The sequence below is a fragment of the Solenopsis invicta genome, chromosome 13 (assembly GCF_016802725.1).
Source record: "Solenopsis invicta isolate M01_SB chromosome 13, UNIL_Sinv_3.0, whole genome shotgun sequence".
Taxonomy (NCBI): domain Eukaryota; kingdom Metazoa; phylum Arthropoda; class Insecta; order Hymenoptera; family Formicidae; genus Solenopsis; species Solenopsis invicta.
The window spans coordinates 15,750,704-15,775,958 of NC_052676.1; the positions used below are offsets into that span (position 1 = coordinate 15,750,704).

A 25,255-nucleotide genomic window follows, 5' to 3' on the forward strand; every position below is an offset into this window, starting at 1 on the left:
GACAACATGGGTAGGCGGATCCACCAAGACAGGAAAGACGGCCCGGGGGGACCCCGGACAAGCGCAAGCGCCCGCCCGGGACCACACCGGACCGGCACCCCCACCCCGGCAGCAGCGCTACCGACCGACTAAATACGTTTGCGTCCGAAATACGAAGCACCGCCCCGCTGTTACACGGAGCAACACCCCGCACCCCAGACGCCACCCTTGGATTTTTTATAGAGGTTTACTCCTCGCAGCCCGGGCGGCGAGACCCAGGCCACCGGTCCGTCCTGTACGTAATTTCAGCACGTGACGGATTACGGTATACCAGCTCGGGCGCCAGGGTCGCTGAAATCCCTGAATCTGCGGCCTACGAGAGACCGCAGACCCCCTAGCGAGCTCGGGAACCGCAGGAACGCCAATTCCTGTATCTGGAGTCGTTGCAGAGCCTCGGGAGGCCCCGAAACGACTCCAGACCCCTACGGGAGTACAGATCATACCAGCCCGTTCTTAAGGTAAATTTCTTTCTTTTTTTATAATTTCTTTTTCCATAACTTCTGTATTGTCTTAACTTATTTTTACGACGCTTATTACGTTTTTATTTTATTATTTGCAGAGAGGAGGATAAATATACTAATATGAATTATCACCAACACCACTACCATGCCACGCCACGCCACGCCATAAATTTTTACATTTTTTTATAAAATTTTTTCAATATTTTACAAATTTTTACATTTTTTCATGATTTTTTATAAATTTTTTCAATTTTTTAATTTTTAATTTTAATTTTTTCAAATACTTTTATAACATTTAAAAAATAAATATATAAAATATTAATAGAAGAAATCATTTTATTATTATTATTTCTCTATTTTTGTCCACTCCTGAAAATCTATTAGAAATAAGAATGCGTGCGAGATTTAAGATAAACCCGCGGGGAGAGCACAAGCAAAAAAAAATCTATAAATAAATATAATTCATACATAAATTTTTTTTCATTACTTACAAATTTTTTTTTCTTATAAACTTTTAAAAATTTTTTATTTATATTCCTATAAATTTTTTTTGTTTTTATAAATTTTTTTCAATTTTTACAACATTTAAAAAATAACTATAATATTATTTCTCTATCCTTGTCCAACCTTTCTTATTTTTTAAATTAATAAGAAACGCGAGCGATTATAGAGTTAGTGTACGACCATGCGGTTATAGTGTTGGCGTGCAAACGAGCTCCTTGCTTAAGACGTGTACGAGCGAGAGGGCAAGCGTACGAGATTATAATAAAACGCGTATGAGCAAAAGGACAAGCGTACGGAAAAGGAGTGAGAAAGTAAACGCACGTGCGTTTTCTTAAGTGATGTCACCTATGCTATGATTAGCGCCCACGAGGTGGCATTGGCCCCTTCAAGGCGTGCTCAGCACGGCAAAAATACACGCCGTGAAATGTTTTTCCCGTTTTCCGCGTGACATCGTCGCTGTCAGTACTGCAAAGACGCGCGCTGTGAAATTTCCTCCCCTGCCCTCGCAACTCCTCAGATCCATGAGTTAGAATTCGCCTTACTACCTACTGCCGCCACTCATTTTACAATAAAAAATGCGATACAGCACGCCAGAGATGACGACCGCACTTGGAGATGACGCCGGTGCAAAAACAACATACCGCGACTCAACTTTACAGTAGAGAATGCGATACAGCACGCTGGAGGTGACGTCCGCACTCGGAGATGACGCTCTTGCAAAAGCAACACACCGCAACACGACTTTACGGTAGAGAGTGCTATACGGCACGCCGGAGGTGACGCCCTAGCGAAAGCAACACAAAGCTGCTCAACTTTAAGGGAGAGTGTTCTATTTGGCCCGCCGAAATTAACGCCCGTGCGGAAGCAACACGTCGCGTTTTAATTTTACGGTAGAGAATGCGATACGGCACGCCGGTGACGTCTGCTTCTGGAGGTGATGCCCGTGCGACACGACTTTACTGTAGTGAGTTTGATACGGCACGCCGGAGGTGAAGCCCTCGATTAGAGGTGAGGCCCTTTCGAAAGCTACACTCCGCGACTCGATTTTTAGACGGAGAGATATTTGGAACACCGGAGGTGACGCCCGCACTTGGATGTGACGCCCGTGCAAAAGTAACACGCCGCGACACGATTTTACGGTGCAAAGTGCGATTCGGCACGCCGGAGGTGACGCCCATACACGGAGGTGACGCCCATACACGGAGGTGACGCTCTTGCAAAAGCAACACGCCGCGATACGACTTTACGGTAGAGAGGGCGATTCGGCACACCAGAGGTGACGCCCGCATTTGTAGGTGACATCCGTACATAAAGTTGAGTGATTAGGGAGTGAAGGGTTTGTTGTAATGAAATTTTAATATAGCAAAATGACATATTTCAGATGTGTTTTAAGGTATAGAGCGAGCTTTCATACCAAATATTCTTTCTTTACGTTATCCTATAAGATAGTTAATTTGTATTGGCAAAGAGCGTTTATTTATAAGGATTGTTTATTAGGTAGACAACTGTTAATTTTATTTGATTTTAATAAAAAATTAACTATATATTATATGAGATTTGTTCTGGTAACTGTTTATTTTACCTGACTCTGTATAATTTAGACAAATTCGTATAGTTACGACAATCTACAGCTTATTCATTATATATTTTATGCAACAATTCCTAATTAACAATTGGGGTATTTGTTAAATCTTCAAATAAAAATTTTGAAATAAAAAATTTAGTAATAGAATGATATTGTCTTTAATTCGAACGTTATGGGAATCTAGCGAAAATCATGTGGAAAGAGTTCATATTTTACAAGTATAAGGTTTAGTGTTTTTTGTATAGCCTGTGTGTACGATATTTTGTCGTACTGAGGTCAAGCATACGTATAACATGAAAATTTGAAATTTTGTATTGTTAAAGCTATTGGTCTTGAAAAATTAAAATTTTAAAGGAGTATTCTTTAGCTTATGTTCTCTATTTTTTAATAATATTTCAAAGTCGTGGGAGCAACCATTTAGTTGTTATAAACAATTAAAATTTTATTACTAACGGAATTTTTTAAAATAAATTAGAGTTATTTAGAGCTTTGTCTTGTAACGTGTAATGATCTTTGGGTTCATGTGTATAAATGATATAAGCGTGAGCTTCTCATATGTTGCCGTTTTTGCAATAAAAATTCATTAAGTTTTTTAAATAACTTTCGGATTACTTCCAAACTATCAGAGCTAAAGACATGAAATTTAAATCGTAAAAACAGGTTTTAATTTTGAATAGTTTAACAACATTTTTATTTTTCTGAGTTTAATTGTTATTAATTATAAAATGTAAAACCAGTTTATTCTTGAACTGTTTAAGATGTTGCTATGAAAATTGAAGAACAGTGTTATTTTATGATTTTAATTAATTAGATATTATGTTCAATCTTTAATTTTGACGTAAAGGTGACTTGGTATATACACTGCCCACCAAAAAAAGCGGTATACTAAAAATTTTGAAAAAATTTACCAAACATGAACGCTTGTAAAACAGGAAATATTTATGATACAAAGGTGTTTCAAAAAAGGAATTAAAGCTTGCAACCAGTACATTAAGAAACTTTTAATGCCGATTAAGTGGCATGAATAATTTGCTAATAACCGATGATAGAAACAAAACTTGTAAAATCGATAAATAGAAGGTGCAGTTTCTAGAGTTGTGTGAAGTGAAGCAATTGACGTAACTTAATGAGGTAAGAAGCGCGTGAAAGTTTGAATTTTTCCTTTTAAAATGCGATTTTGCGGAACTTGATACGATAATTTTTCGCTAAGTTATACCAATTTGAAAAAAAGTTGTTTTTTACGAGATAATAATGAATCATGAATTGCAATGTCGCCGTTATCAATGCAAATCACTACAATTCTGTCCAAGACATGTTGTTGGTTTAAAAACATATCCGTGTGCGTGCGTGTGTGCGCGCGTGCGTGCGTGCGTGCGTGCGTGCGTGCGTGCGTGTGTGTGTGCATGTGTGTGTGTTTGTATACCGCAAGGATAAGGACCCCGTGTTTCGTAAATTCCACAGTATTTAAAGGCTCCAAATCCTTCTTGTGGAGTGTGTGTGTGTGTGTGTGTGTGGGTGTGTGTGTGTGTATTTGCATACCACAAGGATAGGGACCCCGTGATTTGTTAACTTCTCTGTTGGCGGTTTTGTATTACACTGTGTTTAGATACTGTCTCAAGCGGTTATTTGGGACACCGCCGACAGAGGGCCGAGCAAAGAAACTTTCTCGTAAGAAAAATTTGCATACAATGCTATAAATGTAAATAATGCATCCGTGGAAAGTCTAGCAGATTTTTGACTTCGCCAAAATCTTTAAAAGAAATCCTTATAAATTTGTGCTGTCTTGGGAAATTTTTTTTCCTTGATTTTTTCCTTTTGAGACATTTTGTGCAACTTAATTCAAATTATAATTAATTTTTTTGCCTGCGAATTACTGATTAATTATGACGACAATGAATCTCGAAAAAGCTGTCTAAGTTGTTGCTTTAATTGAAGATGGCAGAAGTCGAAGGTATGTTGCTGAAGCACTTGATTTGTCAGTATCAACTGTGCAACGTCCTTACGCTAGGTAAACACCAATTCTTTCCAGAGAAGGTCTGGTTCGGGACGACCTCGGTGTACCACAGACAATGATGATCGACTCATTGTTTTAAACTCATTAAGAGATAGACATCAAACAACTGTCCAAATTCGAAATAATTTAAGGGATGTCCGCAACACAAATGTATCCGTTAACACTGTTCGAAGAAGATTAGCGGAACAAAATTTGTTTTCGCGTAAGCCAGCAACTGTACCTTTGCTTACACGTCATCCTGTAGCTTGACTCAATTTTGCACATGAGCATAGAGACTAGACTTACACAGACTGGTGCAAAGTACTCTTAAGCGATGAAAGTTGTTTTTGTCTTTATTCTCTAGATGGACAAAAAGAAATTTATCGTCGCAGTGAACAACGTATTGTAGATTGCACTGTAAGTCAGAGGCGTAGCTACAATGGAGGCGGTATAATGATTTGGGCAGGAATTTCAGCAAATGCCCATACAGATCTACATTTCTTTGACAGGAACATAAACGCAGATGTATACATAAAAGAAGTACTCATTCCATACGTTGTTTTGTACGTATCCTTCACTGGAGATAATTTCTTGTTTATGCAAGACAATGCTCGACCACACATTGCGAGAAGAGTGCTTGATTTTCTGAATGAAGTTGGCATAAACCGACTCGATTAACCAGCAAATAGTTTAGATTTAAATCCTATAAAACATCTATGGGACAACCTTGGTAGGAAAGTACGAAATCACGTACAGCCACAGTTATCGATTCTGTGCCTCGGAAAATTTTCCAAACTGAGTAGTCACTATCTTTCTACATACTCGTAGTTTATGATTAACGTAGAAGTTATTAATTAAATGACGCTGGAACAACAACAATACAATAATTTAATAATAATTTAATAGTTTAAAAATTCATTTTTAGTTTATCTTTTTTTTATCACGAGAAATTATTAATCATTAAAACTCGAGTTTGCAGATTAACTTCCAAAAATTTATTGCATGAGACATAAAGGTTACTTCGCAGTTATGTCAAATGCGGTCGCAAGCGGCCGATGCGGCCGTAAGCTCTGACGTTACGTTAATCATGAATTGCGAGTGAAAAAAATAGTGACTTCTCAGTTTGGAAAATTTTTCGAGGGACAGAATTGATGACTGTGGGTGTACCTGCTCCTCAAACATTGCAAAAACTTCAAAGAGTTCTTGAAAACGAGTGGAATAACGCAGAATGAAATAAAAGGGCTAATAAGAAGTATGCCTCATCAATGAAGTAATACGCGCACGAGGATATCATACTCATTATTAGTGCACATGTGCGCGCACGCACATACACACACCACAAAGAGGGTTTGGAGTCTTTAAATACTGTGGAATTGACGAACCACGGGGTCCTTATCCTTGTGGTATGCAAACACGCACGCACGCACGCACGCACGCACGCACGCACGCACGCACGCACGCACGCACGCACGGATATGTTTTTAAACCAACAACATGTCTTGGACAGAATTGTAGTGATTTGCATTGATAACGGCGACATTGCAATTCATAATTCATTATTATCTCGTAAAAAACAGTTTTTCTTCAAATTGGCATAACATATCGAAGAATTATCATATCGAGTTCCACAAAATCGCATTTTGAAGGGAAAAATTCAAACTTTTACGCGCTTTTTACCTTATTGAGTTACGTCAACTGCTTCACTCTACACAACTTTAGAAACTACACGTTCTATTCACCAATTTTGCAAGTTTTTGTTCTATATCAGCGCCTATTAGCAAAATAAACGTGCCATTTAATTGGCATTAAAAGTTTCTCGAAGTACTGGTTTCAAGCTTTAATTCTTTTTTTGAAACATCCCTGTATCAAATATTTCCTGTTTTACAAGCGTTTAAAGTTTGGTAAATTTTTCCTAAATTTTTAGTGTACCGCTTTCTTTGGTGGGCAGTGTATATAGCGTGTCCAATATACGCTCCGAGGTCTAAGAGACGATGCGAGAGGCGCGTACACATACGCCGTCATGGCCAGGGCTTTTTACGGAGCCCCGGTATGGTTTAGAAAGACTCTGGCTAGCCTCCGTATAGGCGCAAACCTACAAGCGATACAAGTGCAGCTGGCCAGGAGAGTTGTGTGCGTTTTGCTCGCGGCGAGGCAGTTTTGGTACTGGCGGGGCTCCCCTTAGCAAAGCTGACGGCCGACGCCCAGGCATGGTGTTATGCCACGGCCAAGGCCATCCGTTTAGTGAGGGAAGTGGAGATTCCCAGAGTTGTTTCGCAGCTAAGGGTAAAAGCGCGCCGGCGGGCCATAGATGCTTGGCGAAAGCACCTTGTCAACGACCGGCCGGCAACCGGTATTTGGACTTTGGAGGCTGTCCTACCTCATCTGGACGAGTAGGTAGACCGCCCATGGGGCGGTCTGTTTTTCAGGATGGCGCAGGTGCTCACCGAACATGATTGTTTCGGTGAGTACCTGTGTAAGATAGACAGAAAGTTGACGGCACATTGTCATCATTGCGAAAAAGAGCGGGATTCTACGCAGCACACGCTGAAAGTCTGTCCAGCGTGGGACGTGCTGCGCGAAGTTCTGAAAGAAGAAATTGGCGAGAATCTCTCCTTGCAAGCTGTCGTTTGACAGATGGTCCGCAAGGAGAGCGCTTGAAAAGCCGTCTTCTCCTTCTGCGAGCGAATTATGCGACAGAAGGAGCAAACGGAGTGGGAAAGAGAGAGGGAGGGGGGGGAACACTGCTTATCCCTTCCTCTAATATTAATGGAAAAAGGGGGGAGGACAAAGAAGAAGAGGAGGATGAAAAAGGAGAATGCCTCCTCCTCGGGCCACTAGGCCGGGATATTGCCGCCGTCGCTGCGGAGAAAATGTAAAAGTGCCGTCGCCAGTGATGCGGCGGCGGCGCATAGGCCGAAGGACCACTGTGACTGTCGCTCCCTCCCTCTCGACTAAAGCGGCAAAAGAAAGGAGCGACCTGACCTCGCCGGGAGGAGGAAAAGGAGATCCTTGCGCTTCCCTTCTTTCTTCCTGGTGGAAGCAGAAAAGCGTAATAAACCGGCGCAAAAAAACCCAGGGCTCTCCGGCGGAGGCTGAATCTCTGGGTCATATCCCCACAATAACTAGGGGAAGAGGCGGGGAGAATTCCCCGAGGAGTGTCCCCCTCCCCCGACCTGAGGCAGACACGGCCTCCTAGTTCTGTCGGGGGCGCTCCACCTTAGCAGCATTTTCCCCAACAGGATAAGTCGGCCGTAAGAAAAGAGGATTCGGGGGGCTCCGAAAGTATGTTGCACGCGTTCCCGGAGCCTCCCCAGTTAAGAACCAACGTAGGATACCTGGAGGTGTTTTGGTGGGTAGGCCTTCGTCGGCATGTCGTCGACGGGGAAAAGCCCCACATAATCACCGGGCCTTCCCTGAGGCCCGGGGTATGCGATAATGTATTTCTCCTCTATTAAAAAAAACGGTGTCCAATATACGCGGCCAACGACCCGCCGCCAAGGAGAGGAGATGGGTCCTCAGGAAGCTGGACCAGTAATCCTTAGAAGTCAGTCTTGCGGCATCAGCGGGGGTCCTCAAAGAAAAAGAACAAAAATCGCTGGGGCTGCACCCTCCTCTCTCCCAACCATTGATGAAGAGGGAGAGAATGACCGCGATGCCCCCACTGCGAGGGAAGAGAAGCTCCCTACCCTCCCTGCCGAGGGCCTTGCCTTTGGAACCCGAAGCAGAGCAAGGCAATTAATACCGAGAAATTTTCCCGCCGGGGCTGACCCCTTGTGACCTTAGGGGGAGGGTCCCACTCTCTTATAGGAAGGACGGCCCTTTCAGGCTAGCCGGGGTGTGGGGCACAGTGTCCCTCCCTCCCTTCCGAGACATTTTGGGAGCTCGCGTCAACCCAGGTCGGCGCAAGCGGGTTCGGGGTTTTTCAGCGGGAGCCGGATCCCTGAGGCTCTACCTCCAAACAACCGGGAAAGAGGCGGGGGGGAGGGCTATGTCCTTCCCCTCCGCCCTAAAGCAGTTTGGCCTTAAAGCCCTGCCGGGGGCGTCTACTGTCAGGGTGCCTCTGGCAAGACGAGTTGGCCGTTAGGCTGAGGGCTCCGAAAGTATGCTGCACGCGTTTTCTGAGCCTCCTAGTTACGGACCAGGGCAGGACACCCAAAGGGGTTTTAGTGGGTAAACTATGCGATAACGCATTTCCCTTTCGTAATCAACAAAAATAAAGGGTCAACAATGCTGTCTGTATGGCTGTCGCCTTGTATTAAGAAACTAACTTCACTTCCGTCACCACAAAATCCAGCGAGTTTGTCCCCCCTGCTTAACTCCCAGCTCATATTTCAGTGAGCGTGAGTGAGCGTTTGGGAGCTGCTTGTTGTAACCTTGAGACGAATACTCGCTTTCATTTTTTTTTACACGTGGCGTGTGTGTTGAACGCTGATCCACATCAAATTTTATATTTTTACTTGTAAATAACAATTTTTATTGTACATAAATTAAATGTTTAGTTCAAACTTAATCTTTTTTTAACAAGGAAGATACAAAAAATATTTTTGTAACTAAACATTTATTACGTTTACATTAATAATGTATACTGTTTTAATAAATCTAATCTATGTTATGATCTTATTTTCAATTGGTTGTGAATAAGTAATACTGATTTCTGAAATGTATGCAAGTTATATATATATTTATAATAAAAAAAGTTATATATATATATACAGGGTGATTCAGAATTAACCTCCTTGTGGCCAGGGTGATTCTCTCACCCCTCCCCACCCAACTCCCGCAGAGGGAGCGGAGGGGGAGTACGGCCACGAGGGAGACGAGGCCTAAGGGAGGCGCGCCCAGTGCGCCCTCCCCGGGGCCGCCCGTCCTCGGCAAGGGGAAGCGGCGATAGTGCCGCTCCTCGGGTGCCCGCCCCTAGCTGCCCCTAGCGCTCGGGGGATGCGACGGGACGGGGCCCAGGCCGATGGGGCCCGGCGCCAGGCGAGATGTCTTCCTTCCTCTGGTGCCCGGCCCGGCCACGCAGTGCGCCGTGGACGGAAGGAGGTGGGGCGGGCGGCGGCGACCGCTCGTCCCTGGGCGTGGGGCTCGCACCGGCGATATGTCGGGAGCGGCCCCATGGCCCTAAATGAGCGCGGGGGTGCGTGATGCCTCGCTCCGCACCCCCGGGGGCCCTACCGGCCGACGTATCTCGGCTGGGCCAGCAAAGCCCGACTCCCAACTCGACGAACTGGCGCGTTGGGGAGCTCCATGCTCCGACCCCCTGTGGAGGGGCGTTGGTGTATGCCTTTGCAGTCCCGGTCCCTCCACGCACTGGGGTGAGATGGGCTTGGTGAGTTTTTAGTGGGTAGGCGGGCCGGGCCTCGCCACTTTTTCTGCCGCGCAAGTGGTCTGTGCCGGCGAGGGAAACCGCGTCCCGAGTCCCACACTCCCGTGGTCTAGCCAACCCGGGGTGCCATGAGCATTTTCTCCCCGTAAAAAAAAGGGGGTGATTCAGAATAACCCGTTGTCTTTTAAGGAACGTATTCCTGGTTGAATTCTAAGACGATTTTGTTTTGCCAAAAATTTGTCAGACGCTTAGATTTTGAAATATCAGCCGATTAAGTTAGCGTATCACAGGTCGAATACAGATGGTACGCAGGGGCGGCGCACTCACCGTTATGCGCAGTGTCGTGAGGTGCCTGCTGCGCTCAGCTGATACAACACACAAGTCTTGCTCCCCTCTCTCTCTCTCTCTCTCTCTCTCTCTCTCTCTTTTTCTCTCTGTCACATCACAATGCTAGTTTTAATTTAAAAATGTAATTTTCTTCTTAATTTTAATGATTTTAATAAGAGAAGTGCCAGGAAATTCTTTGTACAGTCGAAGAATCGAACAAAGAATTGCACGAAGTCTACAAAAGAGAGAAAGAGAGTGAGAGGAGAAAAGGACGTGTGTGTTGTATCAACTGAGTGCAGCAGGCACCTCACGACACACCCGCGCTTAATGGTGAGTGCGCCGCCCCTGCGTACCATCTGTATTCGATCCGTAATACGCTAACTTAATCGGCTGATATTTCAAAATCTAAGAGTCTGACAAATTTTTGGCAAAAGAAGAATCATCTTAAAATTCGACCAGGTATACGTCCCTTGAAAAACAACGGGTTATTCTGAATCACCCTGTATATATATACAGGGTGTCAGAAAAAAGGGTCACATATTTTGATAGCAAGTAGTATTGATCAAAACAAAAAGAAAAGGTCTAATTAACATGGGTCCTGAAACTAATATCTTCAAAGATACAAGCTATTTTATTATTTGAGCTCTTTGTCATTTTCTTATTAGTCGGGTCATCTTTAAAATGTAATGAACAAAGGAGTAGGGAAGAGTGGGGTACAATGGGGATATCTTTTTTTTAGGTGCCTTAAAAAATAAAAAATAAACAAAAAGGGATAAAAAAATAATTTTTATTTTAATATAAAATGTAATCATTAATCTTCTATAAAAAAAAACTGAAATAAAGAAACTAAATGTATGTACATATGATAACAATATAAAAACTCCTTTTTTTATAAAAAACAAAAAATTTTAATGCTGACTGAGACGATTAATCTCGTACTGACAAACTCTCGTATAGCAACAGTAGTAAACACTCTTTTGTTTACTAGGGCTGCTCACATTCGTCAAGGCCTACGCAATGTCGTTTGACTTGTAGTATCTATTGCAAATGTAAATATCAGGAGACATTCTAAAGATGACACGACTAATAGGAAAATGACAAAGAGTTTAAATAACAGAATAGCTTGTATCTTTGAAGGTATTAGTTTTAGGACCCATGTTAATTAGACCTTTTCTTTTTGTTTTGATCAATACTACTTGCTATCAAAATATGTGACCCTTTTTTTCTGACACCCTGTATATATATATATATATATATATATATATATATATATATATATATGTATATTTATATATGTATATATATATTTATATATATATGTGTGTGTGTGTGTGTGTGTGTGTGTGTGTGTGTGTGTGTGTATATGTATTACTGAGTATATCTTTTTTCAAATGAAATGCGTACAATAAATGTAAATAAAAAATTTTTAATAGTAACATTTTCTTGAAATTTAGGAAGAGTCAAAATGCAGTATTTTTTAGATAACATTTATAAGAAGTCAGATTGTAGAGCTCCTTTAAATGACATTTATAATAAATCAGGTTGCTATATTCTTTTAAATGTCATATATATGATGTCTATTTTTCCTCTAAAATTGACGCATTGGATAACATAGTGACATCATTATGTTATCATTTTAATAGTGTTAGAAGACGTCTACATCTCAAACATAAATACTTTAAGAACTCTTTTTGATAATATTTTGCTCACTGGGATATGCCAGTAATATTCCGAAAACAATATCATAATTTGCAATATCATAATTTTTTAATAAGTAATGGCAATGAGGGGCCAAAGCAAAATATTTGCGTATGATAATATATTAATTTATACAGCACAGAAAATTACAGCAACATTTCAAAGTTGCAATGTTGCAAATTGCAATGCAATATTACGGAGACGTTGCAAAAACATAAATTAACAATATGCCTGCAATATCTCAGCAATATGACATTAATATTCCGAAAACAATATTAGAATTTTTTAAGTATAAACTAATAGCAATAAAGAGCCAAAGCAGAATATTCGCGTATAATAATATATTAATTTAACTCATTCATAATTATTCATCCGCATTTAGCAAATTTAGGTTCATGCGTGGTTTAAGGGGGGAGCTAAAGAGGCTACAGTTTCCGGCCCCATCTTTTTAAGGGGCCCCTTAGCTTAAAATTGTATTTCATCGATGAAAGTAAATAATCAAATGCAAATAAAGAATTAAAAATTTTAATGATAGTAAGAAAGCTTTCTTCGGTCGCAGCTAGGTCTTAGTGCTTATATTTATTTGTGTGATTTTCTATATTTCTCTGAATTCAACAAGAATGTGCGCCAAATTAATTTTCGGTCGTAACACAGCATGTCGAATAAGAATTAGTAAAATCACTATTTATATTAAATTGATTAATTTAATATAATAATTGATGATGATTTGCATCTATATACCCATCCCCCCTGACAAAATTGTAAGAAATTTATTGCAAAAAATAACACCCCACCCAGGGTTCGAACTTGGCACCTCCAAAATCTCCGGTCCCGGCGTCTTACCACCTCGACCACTGGGGCACAGTGATATTTCTCGCAATATTCGTATATGAGTGACAACGCATTTAAGGCGCGTGATTCAAATTACAAACATGTTATTGGACCAATAGTGTAACAACACAATGATAGTAAGAAAGCTTTCTTTGGTTGCAGCTAGGTCTTAGCGCTTATATTTATTTGTGTGATTTTCTATACTTCTCCGAGTTTTTTCAGGGGGGAATGGGTATATAGATGCAAATCAGCATCAATTCTTATATTAAATTAATCATTTTAATATAAATAGTGATATTACTAATTCTTATTTAACATGCTGTGTTACGACCAAAAATTAATTTGGCGCACATTCTTGTTAAATTCGGAGAAGTATAGAAAATCACACAAATAAATATAAGCACTAAGACCTAGCTGCAACCAAAGAAAGCTTTCTTACTATCATTGTGTTGTTACACTATCGGTCCAATAACATGTTTGTAATAAAAATTTTAATTTTGCATTCCTCATACAATAAATCATCGTGTACAGACACACAATATTCAGTAAGAAAAAGTACATTGCGTTTCATCGATGCCTGGGGTTTGATTTTAGGGATCACGTTTTTTTCTTAGTTATTTTTACGTTTATGACCAAATGCTGCGTCAACGATCACCGCAGCATTCGGTCATGAACGTAAAAATAACCAAGAAAAAAACGTGGTCTCTAAAATCGGTACCCCAGGCATCAATGCAACGCACTGTACACATTTCTGTTGTTTTTATCTGAAAATATATACACACACACATATAAAGTCCCTAGTATTTATTTATTTCTCATGACGTTGTCGTCGCCCTGCCGCGTGCGGCAAATGTCACATGAATAAAAGTAGAAGTCCGCATCCGTTGGGAAAGTCCATATTTATTGGTTTATCGTTTATCGTTTGTGATGATTCCACGAAAATACGCTACTGGTACTTCAAAACGTAAAGCGAAACAGAAACATTTTAAAAATAAAATACCAAAAATGACCAACTTTTTTCCTACTGAAATAAAAACTGGAGGCACTTTTGTTAATGAAGATGACAATAAGATTCAGCAAACCTCGGTGTCAGCATCAAATTCAGTACTTTCTATTAGTGATGAATTCAGTATTAAGAATGCTGTCATTTATAATGATCACTCAGATGACAGTCGTGACATAAATAATCAGAATGTAACAACCAGGAAAGCTAAACTCGTCATAGGTACGGTTTTGCAGGTTACAATTTGCAAATTTAAAAAATAAAATTTTATTTATTGCTTTTGTAAAAATCATACAAGTTTTCTGTACGTTGATAGATTTTGATTGTGGTGATAAACGTAATCTTGTCAATGCAGTCTCTCTTTTCTCCCCCCCCCCTCTCTCTCTCTCCTATCTCTCGTTCTCTTTTCCTGTTCTTTCTCCTTATAAAGTTTATACTTTTAAGAATCTGTGAATAAAGATTCCTTTCTGTAGCCCATGAAAATGCGTGATGATGTGAGGCAAAAATATTTAGATAAAAACTACGAATATTTTCAGAAAAAAGATAACGATTTTCATGCTTCTGTTAGGCAGTATAAAGATCAAAACAGATTTTTATCTTTGAAGGTTTTTTTACGAACTTTGGCTAACGGTAAAAAATGCATGCGAAAATGGTTAATATATTCAGAGTCTACTGGAAATGTTTTTTGTTAAGTCTGCAAGCTTTTTAGTAGAAATAATACAAACACATTTGTAAACGCAAATTTAGCAATTGGAAGTAATCAGAAGAAAAGATTAGTAGACATGAAAAAAGTGCAGAACACAAAAAATGCATGCTTACTTGACTCACATTTGTGCATAAAAAATCACATATTAATAATTATATGGCTAAGCAGTCACAAGATGAGATTAAGTATTGGACTGAAGTTTTAAAACGCATAGTCGAAGTAATTCTTTTTGCACGCGGTCTTGCTTTTTGGAGCGAGGATGAAGTGATTGATTCTCCAAATAATGGGAATTACTTGGGTGTTTTGGAACTAATTTCTAAATTTGATCCATTCTTAAAAAAACACTTTGACTTGCATGCAAATCGCGGGCACGTTTTTTATTTGTCAAAAGATATTTGTGAAGAATTTATTCACATGATGGCTAACAAAGTTAAGAACGAAATTTTTAGCCAAATTAAGAGAGCAAAATATTTCAGCCGTATTGTAGATTCGACACCAGATGTATCTCACGTTGATTAATTATCTATTATATTTTGGTACTGTTTGGATGTTTGTTTGTTTGGTTGTTTGCATGAAAATTTCTTTTGTTTTTTACCTATTAATAGCCATACTAGAGCATCATTGAATGAAACAATATTACAAGTTCTTTGCAATAATAAAATTGACATTGTTTACTGTCAAGCGCAAACTTATGATAATGCCAGTAACATGTCTGGAAAATACTCGGGATTACAAGCACGAATTAAAGAAATTAATCCTCTTGCGTATTACGTTCCTTGTGTAGGACACTCACTAAATTTAGTTGGCGAATGCAGCGTAGATAAATGTATTGATTTTGTAAATTTTTACCGGTTCGTCCAACGATTTAATGCTTTCTGTTCCATTTCTACGCATCGTTGGAGCATATTGCTAAAACACGCAAGCACTACATTAAAAAGTTTATCTTCTACAAGATGGTCATGCCGCGATGATGCCATTACTGCATTAGCTGAGAATTATTCAGAATTATATAATTCATGTATGAGATTGAGCAAAGTGAAGAAGAAAAGACCGAAACTTGTCACGAAGCAACGTCCTTAAAAAATAAACTCACAAAACTAGAAACTGCATTTATGACAGTTTTTTGGCATCGAGTTCTTTAACGATTTAATAAAACTAGCAAATTTGTACAAAAAATCGAACTCGACTTGATTACGGCTAATGATATTCTACACTCGTTAGTTAAATTTATTAGTGACTTACGAAATGATTTTGTAGCAATAGAAAACAATTCAAAAAATTTAGGCTTTTTTGTACAACAAGAATATTCTGATACACAGAAACGAAAAATTACAAAAAAATATGCAGATAATGTAACGGAGATTCAAAATTTAAATGCAAAAAATTCCGTATTGAATCATTTAATGTAATCGTTGACAAACCTTAAGTTGAATTAGAAAAACGAAGTTTGGCGTATAATCACATAACAAAGTTATTTGGTTTTCTAACTAAATTGACAACCATCGAAATCGTTGAAATGCGAGAGTGCGCTAATCGTCTTGTTAGCGTTTATTCTTATGATTTAAAAAATAATTTAGGTTGCAAACTGGAACAATTTATTCCGTTTTTAAAACTAGCTTCAAAAATGTTACATTCTTTCCATTGGATATTTTAAAATGGATGTGCGTTCGAAAACTTGAAGAAGTTTTTCCGAATATATACGTAGCATTTAGATTATTTATGACAATACCGATCGCAAATTGCAAGGCCGAGCGATCGTTTTCTAAATTAACTATAATAAAAAATAAATATCGATCTTGTTGTAACATAAAACCATTGACATACAGAATGGACTGCTGATGACCGTGGTGGGGGTAGAAAGACACATAGAGTGAGAGGCAGACAATACGAAGAACGTTCGTTCTCTGTCTACTAAGTCTGATTGGTTGCTGGGGCCACAACAACCAATCAGACTTAGTAGACAGAGAACGAACGTTCTTCGTATTGTCTGCCTCTCACTCTATGTGTCTTTCTACCCCCACCACGCTCATCAGCAGTCCATTCTGTACGTCGATGCATAAAACTGTATTGGTTAATTTGATATTAGTTACATTCATTTTAGTATTATTATTTGTGCTAGTTACTTTTGACTCTCTAGTTAGTTGGGTTGGTTCGCGGTCGAGTTTCCTACCTTATGCGTCCTGTTCTGTTCGATGCCGCCGCTATCTTTCACACGCCGACCCTCTGTGTACTTTAATTATTATTTACACTATTTATAATAACCGTATTTTATTGACGTCGACTTGAGAGGTTTTTCTCTAACCCATATCAATAGGTTATGGGCCCAGATGCGTTCTGTCTGAAGTTAACCTGATAAATCGAGTTTGAAGGTTAAGTTGCCACGCGTTGTTAAACTGTAACGAGTTTGTGAAATATAATTTTCTGAACTTTGTGTGCCGATTGTCGAAGCACAATGGATGGTGATCACAGGGTGAAAATTGAGAAACTCGTGGATTCCAGTAACTGAATGCAATGGAAATTCCAGATCCGGGTCATTCTAGATGCTTGTGATGCGCTGGAATTGATTAATAGCAATTTGATCAAGCCTGAAAGTGATAATCCGGCAAATGCAGCGGAACTCAATCAATGAAAAAAGGCCAATAAGGTAGCAAAAGAAATCTTGGTTACAACGTTGGAGAAACCATTGTCATTGGTTATGACCTGTGAGACGGCACGAGAAATGTGGGTAAAGTTATTAAATATTTATGAACAAAAATTGGCAGATTCGGTTTATTTACTACAAACGCAGTTTCGTGAGTATCGTTATAATACTGGCGATGATATTGCAACTCACGTAAGCAAATTGGAAACATTTGCTCATTGATTACAACAATTAAATGAATCAATTTCAAATACAATGTTAATGACGACTGTGTTGAATACTTTACCTCCTGCATTTTGACATTTTGACATTTTAATATTATTTCCATTCTACAGTCCTTCGATCGTTTCTCCTTCCTTCCTTCCCTTTTACATTATTTTATTACTCCTTTCTTTTTTTTTATTTCACATGTTTAAAATTTTCTTTACTAAAATAGGTAATATTTTATTAGTAAAACTTTTATTTTTATATACAAAATATCAAAGTGTTATGTAATATAGGTTTATTATTAAAAAAAGCTTTAAACTGATGTTTAATTGATGTCTCAATTTTATTCATTTCTTATTTAAAAATCTTAACTTTCTCCAACACACTTTCAATTCCTTTCTACTTTCAATTTTATTTCCATTCCACACTCCTTAGATCCTTCCTCCTTTTTTTTATTATTATTCTATTCCTCTTTTTTTCTTTATCTTCATTTAACATTTTTGAAAAATTTTACTTAAATATATATTTTATTAGTGAATCTTTTATTTTTATGACAGAAAATATCAAAATATGTAATATTCGCCCATTACTAAGAAAAGACCTTTAAACTGGTATTTAATTAATGTCTTAATTTTATTTATCCTTTTTTTAAAAATCTTAATATTCTCAAACACCTTTAATTCCTTTCTCTTTTCAATTTTATTTCCATTCAAAACTACTTTGATTTTTTCTCCTTCTTTCCTTCCTTTTTATACTATTGTATTCAAAATTCTGTATATTCTCCAACCGGCGGGTCCCGATAGCGCACATCCCAATAGCACACAAACCACTCATAATGGCAGATGCTTAGAGATTTTCCGTAGGTTGGGTTAGATAAGTCAAGATGATTAGTTGGTGGGCTATCAGGATGTGCGCTATCGGAACCCTCCCTTCTCCAACACCTTCAATTCTATTCTTCTTTTAATTTCATTTTTATTCTGAAATCCTTGAATCCCTTTTTTTCCTTTCCTTCGATTTTACATTATTCTATAAGCCTTTTTTTCTTCATCTTTATTTGACATTTTTTAAAATCTTTAATAAAATATGTAATATTCTATTAGAAAAATTTTTATTTTTATGGTAGAAAATATTATCGCATAATATTTGCACATTATTAAAAGAAAACCTCAAACTGGTGTTCATTTCGTGTCTTAATTTTATTCATCCTTTAATTAAAAATCCTAACATTCTCAAACACCTTCAATTACTTTCACCTTTCAATTTCATTTCTATTCTAAACTCCTTCGATCTTTCCTCCTTCCTTCCTTCCTTCTTTTTTGTATTATTTTACTCAAAAATCTTTACTTTCTCTAACATCTTCAACTCTTTTCTCCTTTCAATTCTATTTTCTTTCTAAATTCCTTTGATCCATCCCCACTTCTTCCTTCCATTTCATATTATTCTAATCAAAAATTTTTACTTTTTTCAAAACCTTCAATGCCTGTTTTCTTTTAATTTTATTTCCATTCTACACTCCTTCGATTTTTCCTTCTTTTTTCCTTCCTTTTTATGTTACTCTATTAAAAAAATCTTTACCTCTTTCATCACAAATTTTTTTTTTACAATTTCATTTTTATTCTGAATTCCTTTGAACCTTTCTACTTCCTTTCTTCTAATTTATATTATTCTTTTCCTCTTCTTTTCTTCATCTTTAATAGTAATTTTTAAAAAAATTTAGCAAAATAGGTAATATTCCAATACAGAAATTTTTATTGTTTATGACAAAAAAATAAAAATATTACACGATATTTAAAAAAACTATTATTTAAAAAAACTTTCATACCAGTATTCAATAGCATTCTTAATTTTATTCGTTTTTTATTTAAAAATTATCACATTCTCCAATATCTTTATTTCTTTTCTCCTTTCAATTTTATTACCATTTTACACTTCTTCGATCCTTCCTCTTTTCTTTCTAGCCTTTCTTATTATTCCATTTTTCTTTTTTTTCAATAACTTTATTTTACATTTTTAAAAAACTTTACTAAAACACATAATAACTTATTACAGAAATTTTTATTTTTATGACACAAAATATAAAAATATTACGTAATATTTGCCTATTATTAAAAAAAAACTTTTAATTAAGTATTTAATTGATGTCTTTACTTTATTCACCCTTTATTTAAAGATCTTTACCATCTCCAACACCTTCAATTTATTTCTCCTTTCAATTTTATTTCCATTTTAAACTTCTTTGATCCTTCTTTTTCTTCTTTTTCTTTTTGTATTATTCTATTCAAAAACCTTTACTTTCTCCAAAACTTTCAATTCCTATCTCTATTCAATTTTATTTCTATTCTACACTCCTTTCTTTTATATTATTCTATTCTTCTTCTTTTCTATGTCTTTATTTCATATTTTTGAAAAACTTTACTAAAATATGTAATAATCTATTTGAAAAATTATTATTTTTATGACAAAAAGTATCAAAACATCATGTAAAATTCTCTCATTATTAAAAATAAACTTTTAATTTAATGTTTAATTGATGTCTTTACTTTATTCATCCTTAATTTAAAAATCTTTACCTTGTCAAACACTTTCGATTCATTTCTCATTTTAATTTTATATTGTATTTCCATTTGAAACTCCTTTGAAACTTCTTCCTTCCTTCGTTCCTTTTCATATTATTCTATTCAAAAGTCTTTATTTTGTCCAACACCTTGTATTCTTTCCTCCATACAATTTTATTTACATTCTATACTCCTTCGATCCTTCCTTTTATTATTCTGTTCCTTCTTTTCTATCTTTATTTCACATTTTTAAAAAGCTTTACTAAAATACATAATATTCTAATAAAAAAATTTTCATTTTTATGACACAAAATATCGAAGTATCATGTAATATATGCACATTATTAAAGAAAAGTCTTTATCTGATGTTTAATTACGTCTTTACTTTATTCATCTTTTATTTAAAAATCTTTACTTTCTCCAACACCTTTAATTCATTTTTCCTTTCAATTTTATTTCTATTCTAAAATTTTTTTATCTTTCTTACTTCCTTCCTTCTTTCCTTTTTATATTCTATTCAAAAACCTTTACCTTTTACAACACCTTGAATTCCTACCTCCATTTGATTTTATTTCCAATTTACACTTCTTTGATTCTTCTTTTTATATTATTCTATTCCTATTCCTTTCTATATCTTCACTTCGAGATTTCACTTCATCACGACATTTTTAAAAATTTTACCAAAATACATAATAATCTATTAGAAAAGTTTTTATTTTTATGACACAAAATATCAAAATATTATGTGATATTTGCCCATAATTAACAAAAAATCTTTAATCTTGTGTTTAATTGATGTCTTTACTTTATTCATCGTTTATTTAGTAAAAAAGTCTTTAATCTGGTGTTTAATTGATGTCTTTACTTTCTCCAACACCTTCATTTCTCCTTTCAATTTTATTTCCACTTTAAACTTCTTTGATCCTTTCTTCTTCCTTCCTTCATTTTCGTATTATTCTATTCAAAAACCTATACCTTCTCCAACACCTTCAATTCCTATCTCTATTCAATTTTATTTCCATTATACACTCGTTCAACCTTTCCTTTTATATTATTCTATTCCTCTTTTTTCTAAATCCTCATGTCATGTTTTTAAAAAATTTTACTAAAATACAAAATATTCTGTTACAGAAATTTTCATTTTTATGATACAAAATATTATGTAATATTTGCCCAATATTAAAAAAAAAAACATTTTGTCTGGTGTTTAATTGATGTCTTTATTTTATTCATTCTTTATTTAGTAACCTTTAACTTCTCCTACACTTTCAATTCATTTCTACTTTTAATTTTATTTTCATTTTAAACTTCTTTGATCTTTCCTTCTTCCTTCTTTCCTTTTCGTATTATTCTATTCAGAAATCTTTACTTCTCCAACTCCTTCAATTCCTATCTCTATTCAATTTTATTTCCATTCTACACTTCTTCAATCCTTCTTTTTTATATTTTTTTATTCCTCTTTTTCTATATCATTTCTCATTTTTAAAAAATTTTACTAAAATACATAATATTCTATTACAAAAATTTTTATTTTTATGACACAAAATAACAATATACCATGTAATATTTGCTTATTATTAAAAAAAACTCTTAATCTGATGTTTAATTGATGTCCTTACTTTATTCAACTCTAATTTAAAAATTTTTACCTTTTCCAACACCTTCAATTCATTTTTCTTTTTAATTATTTTATTTCCATTCTAAACTCTTTTGATCCTTCCTTCTTCCTTCTTTTCTTTTCATATTATAAAATACTATTCCATTCCTTTTCTCTTCTCTTTTTTATAATCATTTCACGTTTTTAAAAATATTTACTAAAATAGATAAAATTTTATTAGAAAAAATTTTTAAAATTTATAAATGTTTACTAAAATTGATAATATTCTATTTAAAAAATTTTTATTTTATTAACACAAAGTATCAAATATCACATGATATTTACTCATTGTTCCTTTATTTAAAAATCTTTAAATCATTACCTTCTCCACCTTGTTAAATTCCCTTCTTCTTTCTGTATTAGTGCCACAAAACTCTTCTTCCTTCTATCATTAATTCATTTTTATACTTTTTCTAATCTAACCTCACAATAATAATGTTTATATACAAAAGAACGTTTTAACAACAATAATGTAATAAATGTTAAACAAAATCGCTACCTGAAAATAAAGTACAACACAAAGTATCAATTCCTTCTAAAGATAATTTTTACAACTATAAATAAAGACGTTTATTAAAACTTATCTAAAACAATCATGAAATCCCCCAAAAGAAAAGAAAAATCTTTAGATGCAGAAAACAGAAACACAATAAATAAATTTGTAATAATTAATTTGATAATATAATAATATTACACTATTAACCTCTTTATGCATGTAACAGTTATTATGTCTATTACTGTTAACACGATCTTTGCTATGACAGCCGATCATGAAGTTAGCACAACGATAGAACCAATCAGCACTTCGGAAAAGCGACAACAATAAATTCGATAATTCGAGAACCGATGCAATACATTTTTTCAAAAAGGATATATTGGCTACAAAAAAGTTCATTAAAGATTTAAAGTTTCTTTATTATTTCATAGTACAATAATTTATAGTAGTTTTTTTTTAGTACATTTATTTTTTTTATTGTTTTACTTGTCGTAAAAAGAACCAAAGTATAAAGCTATCAACTCACATTCAACAATGTCGTTTTTATCGTAAGATTTGTGTTCGCGAATAGCTTTCGGGATATTAGCATGAACAGTAGATCGGAAACAGTAGACGCGATCGAGAGAAATCGCGATAATTTTGCATCAACGTTCGCAGTTATCGCGGTCAGCGAATAAATCAAGCGGTTCACTCAATGTTCCGAATTAAACATGTTATAGACGGTACTTTTAGATAATGCTAGACGGGCTGTCGGTGTCTCAATCCGTAGCAGTGGAACATTATTCAATTTACCAAATCGCAACGTAAAGTTTCCAATATACATTCGGGGTTGAGATTGTGACTCATCGCCGTTGCTCGAGTGTAGGCGCGACATTACAAGGCGTTTTGATTGACCAAAGCCTTCCACGTATCGGGCAAGAAGGATGTATATTTTCCATGACAGTCGCCGAGCAGAATGCTCACATAGAATAGGGTGTTCACAACAATGCCAATGTCTATATATTTATACCCTGTTTTTGTTAGGAGGTATCTTTTCTCTAATATCCGTACGAAGGAACGTCTGAAAGAAAAAAGCAGTGTATTTTTTTCACAACGTAGAGAAAATTTGAATCTACATACTTACGTAATTTTTTTTATCTCATTGCTGCCACTTTCCTGTTCCGCATCGTCATCATTTCTTCTTTTCTTTGCGTTTCGATTCTCGCTGTTCTCCTGCTCCGAAGGAATGTTGTCATTTTTGGCGCTGAACGTTTGCTTCTTCTTTTGCGAGCATTCATTTTCATAGTCGACACGAATATGTTCCTCACTTGGGAGCAAATACATCCTTGTACGATGTTGCTAGCTTATACATATACTAACGGAGGATTGCGAGTTACAATAGATTTATATAATAGATGTCTAAAAACTAGACGGAGTACTGCTAAAACTAAAAACGTAGTACTATCATGCGGGTTTAGCCGGTAAAAGTCCGACATAATCCCTCTTTCCACCTCGGGAAGGAGGAGGTATCTATGAGGATTCCCCCATGTATAAAAAAATAAAAAAATTTTATTTCTTATTTTTTATTATCATACATTTCTCATTCTTTATCCTTATAGGTGGTTTTTTTTTAGGCGAGGAATTATCTTCAATAAGTCGATTTAGAAACTCGCGTAACTGTTGTATTATTCCATTTTTTGGACATTCGACACCAAACAGCATTAAATTAAATCTACCAGCCATTACAACGGTTTTTGTGAATTCGCTAAATTTATAAAAATGTTTCTTATCGAAAAAATAAATATGACTGTCGACATAGCAAAAAACCGATTGGACAGTGATTGGAATCCCAGGAAATATCGTTTGCAATGCGAAATATTTAACTACGCTCATAGTGCATTCATTTATCTCGGCTACGTTGTTTTCATTAAAAATAATATAAGTTTTTCCCTTGTTAATATTTATTACGGTAATGATTTCCGCGTCCGAGGGTAAGCCTATATTTGTTATATTTTTTGGCCAACCAGATTTCAGGGTAAAACTGGAATACTCAAGTAAGAAAATTTTATTTCTCACAAATAATACAACATCACCCGAGGATCTTTGATACGCCGCCGTTATGGTAACATTTTTGGGAAGAAAAGTCATATAATCTGCTAATACGTTTGATTTGCTATATTTTTTATTCTCTATACCCATTGACCATGCATATTGTTTGTACGTAATAAACATTTTATTCTCTAATAACAGCATATTATCTATATACGGCGCATCACATATATTTAAGTATTCGGGAATTTGTTCGGTGGGTTTTATCGTCATGGTCGTCGTCGTAGCTATTTCATTCACAACTTCATTGTTCTTGGCTCCGTATAAATTCTGAATATCTAATGTGTCATCAGTGGACAGTTCCACGGGATACGGCTCTAGACCAAAACCGTAAGCATACATCACTGCATCCTTACGGGAGCTGTGCTCTAATCCTAGAACGTGACCGATCTCATGTGCGAGCACACGAAGCAAATGCATTGTATTCGGAGGATTTTTTTTTAATTGTATATACCATTGTTTTGCGTTATCAACGTGAATGTCAGCAGCAGCGATAGGTCCATAGGTATCGCGTGTGTAACAACTCCACCTTTTCCGTCAAATACTTCTCTGCAGATTTGAGCGTTGAATAAATCCGACATCGTGTGTCTACTCGCCTTGTACGATATCATAATATCGGGCTCCAGTATTTTACGCTCAAAAGTTAACGGTGTCTTTGCTGCCCACAAAGAAAATGCCTGTTCAGCCATTGTCAAAGTTGATTTATCGGCAAATTGAAAATTCCACGTTAAATGCGTTTTTGTCCACTTTGGCGTTTGCCTATTTTGTCTGTAGTGTGGAATATCCCGATCCCGCATCGCGGTCGACGCATCACATCTAATGTTTCGTTATTTAAAATAGCGTCACCAGACAGTTGATAATATTCTTGAAAAAGCGCAAGTGCATGAGTTACACTCGAATTATCCATCGAAAGCTGCGTATTATTACCGTCGAGATAGCCATATTTGTAAAAATACGATATCACATCGACATCCTGAGACACGCAATTCTCTGGTTTAACAGCAAATATAATGGCAACGACAAAAATGAGCGTGACATGCATCGCGAGCAGTTTGAGAGCGTATTTGCGATTAGAAGATTACTAAACTGATCAAGCTGTGATTGCGGCTACTTATAAAGGATGCAATACAAATTGAAA

General features: G+C 36.2%; 1 protein-coding gene across 1 annotated transcript; it reads right to left on the reverse strand.

The window, feature by feature from the left end:
• Positions 1 to 23,472: 23,472 nt before the first annotated feature.
• On the reverse strand, positions 23,473 to 24,914 carry LOC105200301 (stromelysin-2-like). The gene is made up of 3 exons (XM_011167776.1): positions 24,572 to 24,914; positions 24,085 to 24,491; positions 23,473 to 23,538 (listed from the first exon to the last, which is right to left on the reverse strand). Exons 1-3 carry the CDS (start codon positions 24,912 to 24,914, stop codon positions 23,473 to 23,475), a joined length of 816 nt encoding a protein of 271 aa, XP_011166078.1.
• Positions 24,915 to 25,255: the final 341 nt, after the last annotated feature.

Excerpts from the sequence above, each read along its gene's own strand:
- LOC105200301 (XM_011167776.1), bottom strand. The coding sequence starts at position 24,914 with ATGCGGGATCGGGATATTCCACACTACAGACAAAATAGGCAAACGCCA. Across the intron at positions 24,492-24,571 it reads GTTGATAACGCAAAACAATG|GATTAGAGCACAGCTCCCGT; the intron begins GTATATACAATT and ends GTCACGTTCTAG. Across the intron at positions 23,539-24,084 it reads CGGGTGATGTTGTATTATTT|ATACCTCCTCCTTCCCGAGG; the intron begins GTGAGAAATAAA and ends GAATCCTCATAG.